The sequence below is a fragment of the Marmota flaviventris genome, chromosome 9, assembly GCF_047511675.1.
Source record: "Marmota flaviventris isolate mMarFla1 chromosome 9, mMarFla1.hap1, whole genome shotgun sequence".
Classification (NCBI taxonomy): Eukaryota; Metazoa; Chordata; class Mammalia; order Rodentia; family Sciuridae; genus Marmota; species Marmota flaviventris.
Window position 1 is genome coordinate 59,634,307 of NC_092506.1, and position 6,000 is coordinate 59,640,306.

At 39.9% G+C, this 6,000-nt stretch overlaps 1 protein-coding gene across 1 annotated transcript; it reads left to right on the forward strand.

Annotated features, from left to right (window-relative positions):
• The first annotated feature begins 4,755 nt into the window (after positions 1-4,755).
• On the forward strand, positions 4,756-5,700 carry LOC114098587 (olfactory receptor 52R1). The gene has a single exon (XM_027942828.2). The coding sequence runs from the start codon at positions 4,756-4,758 to the stop codon at positions 5,698-5,700; it is 945 nt and encodes a 314-aa protein (XP_027798629.2).
• Positions 5,701-6,000: the final 300 nt, after the last annotated feature.

A 6,000-nucleotide genomic window follows, 5' to 3' on the forward strand; every position in this document is an offset into this window, starting at 1 on the left:
CTACAGTTACCACCTAACTAATCCATCAATGGATTCAACCACTGATTATGTTATAACTCTCCTAACCCAATCATCACCTCTAAACTTTCTTGCATTGTCTTACCCATGAGTTTTGGGGAACCCAACACATCCAAACCACAACACTTCATCAGAATTCCCTCGCTGGATAATCACCCATTCAGAAGTGAGGGAACTTGCATCCTTGGCTGCCTTGTTACAGTGAAGCATGAATAGATTATCAACATCCTCATCAAGCCCACACCTCTTACATATACATACCCATATATATGTATGCTCATGAGCCATCTCACACTTTCAGGTATGTAGCAGGGCAAGTGCTTTCACAAATCATGTGCTTTTAGTGACTGCTCATCCTAAAATGATGATATTGCTAATTATACATACTTAAAACAAATAATTCCCCATTCTTTCACATATATGCAACCTTAGACACATATACATTTACATGTAAATTCAGTTCCTTACATACCTATTTATTGTTACACCTCTCAAATACATGCATTAATATACATGAAATAATACATATTCAAATTGCATGAAATATTATTTTATTTATAGATACATAGAAACTCACTAACAAAAAATACAATTGTACAGATAATTTCACACATATATAATCCCAACAATGTGCCTTCTTGCACATGCACTCAAATCTCCTCTTTGCATTCCTGTAAACAGAGAAGAGAGGAAAGTTAGGGGTTAATGTTTCCAGTTTTATCTTCTACTCTCAGAGGGAGCCAGTATGAATACAAAGCAGTGGGAATTAGAGGGAGGGAGGAAACCAATGCTTGGGGAAGGGACAGACTAGTCATAGTCCTTTAAATAGACAATGATCTAAGGTTTTTGCCAAAGACTATGTCCTAGGACCTCTTTAGATATGCTTGTGGCTATGCTCAGCTTTGCCAAAGAGCAGAGCTCAGAGTGAGTGATTACCTGTGCCATAGGTACCTCCTCCCTTCCCAGACAACAGTGGAATTCACTATCTCCGAGAATATGGAAGGCAAAGAGATGTACTGTGCAGAAAGGCCTGACTCACTGAGAACCCCAGATCCTGATAGCCACGACCTTTGGACTTCATTCTGAGATGGGGAGATGAATCGGGATTCCCATTCTGTCCTCCAAGGAGACCTAGAAAGGTAGGAAGGCTGCTGCTACACTCAAACTCTCTGTGAAGGAGGTGCCATCTGAACCCCATCTGCTCTACACCTCAGTTTCAAATGCCCTACAGTGAGAAAACACTGTCTAGGTCCCCAAAGTTATTCTTCAGCAAGATCTCAGCCCATTTACCTCTGTCACTTCGCTACCTTCAGAAACACAGCTGACTGATGGGTACAACTACTTCCATACAAGGGAGAAGTAATTAAGCCAAGGGTACCAGAGCTGGAGTCAAGCCATATGCATAGATGAAAGCTACTCAGTGTGAGAACAATGCTGTATAACCAAATTTCCTCAAATAACAGCTACATACAGGTTTTGCAAGTTATAGTTTGAGGAACAGAAAAACATGGAATCAAAAGTTAAATCATTCTAGCTCTAATGTTTGAAAAGCAAACATTAGAGGGGCTGGAGTTGTGGCTCAGCGGTAGAGCGCTCGCCTAGCGTGTGCAAAGCGCTGGGTTCAATCCTCAGCCACATAAAAATAAATAAATAAATAAATATTTTTTGGAAAAAAAAAAAGGTATGTAACATAATTTAATCTTTCAATATGTATTGTGCTAATAAGAGTTCTTGCTGGGATGAGGGAGAAAAAAAATTTAATAGCAGGATAGAGTAGATCAAACAGGGGTTATGTTGGGGTTTGTATTGGATAAGCCATGTCTTCTGAAGGCTGACTGATCTGCACTGTGAGAATTAATATTTTCCTTCTGTTTTGAAACAGAAGTTTTAGGCAAGAAGGGAAATTATATTGTTCTTTTCTTATAGTTTAGGAAATTCATAGTTCCCTCTCTAAACCCAACAGCAAACTAATAAAGCTGTGATTTTCTTATTTGGAAACCTCACATGCTAGACAAAAATGACTAATAATTGGTCAACATGGTATCTACTAAACATGACTTGTAGCCTTAAATCTGTCTGTGTTCAGTTCTTAAGTCTGAAAGGAAAAGGCACAGGAATTTCTAAGAGTGAAGACTCTAGATTCCAGGGAACAATAGGGAAACAGCCAGAGAGAAAATAAAGCCATTTGTTAAGGGCCCTGTCTCCCATTTCAGATGCAGTTCTAAGATCCTCCCTGTTCCTACATCACCAGCCCAAGCAAGAAAGTCAGAAGGAAGATAGAGCCCACAAAATCAATGAGGAAAACTAACAGACACCTCTTAACAGGGGAGTTCTGGCCTCTAAAATAATAATTTGAAAAAGCATGGGTATGAATGGAGGGGAAGACAGAAAGTGGATTTGGAAAGGGGCTTACCATGTAAGCAGTTGAAATATGGTGGTGAAGGAGTCACTGCTCACAAGGAGGGTAGGAAAATTTAATTTTCCCTTAAGGCTCATGGGCAAAAACCAATGAAGATGTCATCTGAGACACAGATGCCAGCAGGCATTGCTACAGCCTGGTCCAGAGTCAGCAGTTCATTGAAGAAGCGGTGATCCAGGATCCAAATGCAGATCTTTCTCCAATTCAGTAGACAATTGTACAACCCCCTTCATGTCTGCTTCTGTCATGATAAGTCAGCCATCTCTGCCACACCAAGCCAGGATGGGAGTCCCAACCACTCACTATGTAGCAATGGCAGCAGTGTCCACCACTAGGAGCCCTGACAATAGAACCATGAGCCCTGACAGTAATTTGGTATTTCATGGGAAAATGATCTAATGACTCTCAACTCTATTTTATCATTGTAAAATGAGGATGCAGAGGTTTTATTTTAATTAGAAATAATAAATATTTAAGAACCTGCAGTGCCGTGTCTCAAAAAATAACAACCCATTCCACAGCTGATCAAAGACAGTGAGAAAGTGGACCTTTAGGTGATACCTTTTCCAGGATCTGGTGAAGGAATGAGGATGGTATAAGTATGATTTTCCAATTCACTTAGCCTCAGTGACTATGTCCCCACAATGCGAGAGTGAAATGCAGGTGGCAAAAGGCAGGTCTGGAGGAAAAAGAAAAAGAAAAAAATATCTCTGACTCCAACAGAAAATCTAATGCTGGGAAGATAGGTCAGGCAAAAGAAAATAAAAGTGAGGTTCTAGGCTCTAGACAATGTGTATATATGAATTGTCACCATGCTCTAAAGAACATCTGTCTTGAGCTAACCTACAGCCTTTTTCAAGACAGGATAGTATAGTTTCTGGTATAGAGCAAAACTTATAAACCCTGATCCCCATTTCTCTCATACTATTATAATCTAGGAAATATTTAAAAGAGGCTTGGCCTAACTATGATATTAAAGAAACAGTTGTGGGAAACAATTCAGTTTAGGGAAATGAAATTTTGTTAGTTCCCACAGATGATGTATTAAAGGGGTTTGGAAATGGTATTCTTCTTTCATCAGTATTTCTATTTTGAATAGAGTAACAACTAAGTCTTTCAAATCAAGGCATAAAACACTAAGATTAAGAAGTGAAAAGGTATTGGGAATGAAAAAAGTCACCTCTGTCCTTATGGATTGCATCCAACATAGGGATCAAATGGTAGAGACAACGCACATAAGGCAAGGGCAGACAGAGTATGGTACAAATAGTGTGCTCACTGGCAGCAGGCCACCTCCATTTGATGAAAGTACATAACTGTCTTATACTCAAAGTAGAGGCAAGATGGCTCTATCTTGATATTGCTATGATATTGTTAATCAGGTAATAATTTTTTTCAACTGAATAATGGCATTTGTTATTTCCTTCAGCAAGAGTTTATGAAACCCCTAATCTGTTCTGAGCACAGAGGTCCTAGCTACTACAGAATTCAAGGTTGACCTCATGGAAAATGTATGATCTAGGATAGCCCTTAGAAAATAACAGCCTGCACAAACCTGGGTTCCAGCCTGTTTCCATACATAAAGTTTTATTTGAATACAGCCACACATATGAATATGTAATGATTATGGCGGCTTTTGCATTACAACAGCTAAATTAACTGGTTTCAATAGACACTATATAGCCTAGAATCCCTAAAAAATTATATTCTGAACTTTTACAGAAGTTTTCCAACTTTAAATCTAGAAAGTGACATAGACTAAAGACACTACATGTAATTGCATGTGTACAATTTGTCCATCATTTATCTTCAATCTCAAATCCTTATGAATTGTCTTTGAGTCCAAGTTCAATTAACATCATTATGTAAATTCCTATGGTCCTTTAAGCCAGGCTGACTTCTGACCCTGAAATGGAACTTAAGAGATTCAACAGAGGGATAAAAAAGGACTTATGGGAAAGGCTGAGTGATCAGTTAGTTGTAAAGAATACAAGTGCAAAAATTATCATGACATTATCTATCATTATAATTTTCATTTAGCAGACTCTACATTTAAGAAAGTATTGATTATGCAAGAAATAATTATACTTTCAGCTACTATGTCCTAAACTCACTTTAAATAATGAATAGCATCATTTTACATTACAAAATTTTATTTCTTGTAAGAGTTGAAATTATTCCAGGTATTAGGGAGCCTACCTGCCCTATCAACGAATTGTGGAATCAAAAGACCAATAAATAATAATAATTGCTTTGATTATTATCATCTGCAGAGAATAAATAACTTTTGCACCAGAGAAAATATTATCCATCCCCTGATGTTGGCTTCAGGGAACAGCTCTTCTCATCCCGTGTCCTTCATCCTGCTTGGAATCCCAGGACTGGAGAGTTCCCACTTTTGGATTGCCTTCCCATTCTGTGTCATGTATGTCGTGGCTGTAGCTGGCAATATCATCATCCTACATGTAATCAGGACCGACCACACCCTGCACCAGCCCATGTACCTCTTCCTGGCCATGCTGGCTCTCACGGACCTGGTCCTCTCCTCCTCCACACAGCCTAAAATGCTGGCCATACTCTGGTTCCATGCTCATGAGATTGAATACCATGCCTGCCTCATCCAGGTGTTCTTCATCCATGCCTTTTCTTCTGTGGAGTCTGGGGTGCTCATGGCTATGGCCTTGGACCGCTATGTGGCCATCTGCTTCCCACTGAGGCACTCTAGTATCCTCACCACATCTGTGGTGATCAAACTGGGGTCAGTTGTGATGGTGAGAGGGCTGCTGTGGGTGAGCCCCTTCTGCTTCATGATCTCCAGGATGCCCTTCTGCCCCAACAAGATCATTCCACAGTCCTACTGTGAGCATATGGCTGTGCTGAAGTTGGTGTGCACTGATACCAGAGTCAATCGTGGATATGGGCTCTTTGTGGCCTTCTCTGTGGTTGGTTTCGATATCATTGTCATTGGCATATCCTATGTGATGATTTTGAGAGCTGTTCTTCAGTTGCCCTCAGGCGAAGCCCGTCTCAAGGCTTTTGGTACCTGTGCTTCTCACATCTGTGTTATTCTTGCCTTATATGTTCCAGCCCTTTTTACCTTCCTCACCCACCGGTTTGGCCATCAAGTGCCCCATTTAGTACACATCATATTTGCTAATGTCTATCTTCTGGTACCTCCCATGCTCAACCCCATCATCTATGGAGTAAGAACCAAACAAATTAGGGACAGAGTTGTCAGAGGGTGCTGTGGAAAAGAGCCCTGAGCCAAGGATCACAATGTCCTCATACTCTCAGCTGCCCCATTGATCTGGGGACATAATGATTAAACTTTAACAGGCCATTATGCATAATCACAAAGTCGTGTCCTGGACAGCCAACCCAGAAGTTAGCAATCCTCCTGAAGAAATAGGCACAAGTCTCAGGATATCCAAAACTTGAGATCTGAGTGATTTGATGGATAATGAAAATTTAGTTGACCTAAGTTTACCATTGCAAGAAAACTGTTTCATGTATTAAATCAGTGGATACTTCAAAGAATGTTATCTACTTATTATTAAGGCAAA

What these genes read in the sequence shown, in the direction of transcription:
- LOC114098587 (XM_027942828.2), top strand. Translation starts at nt 4,756, where the DNA reads ATGTTGGCTTCAGGGAACAGCTCTTCTCATCCCGTGTCCTTCATCCTG.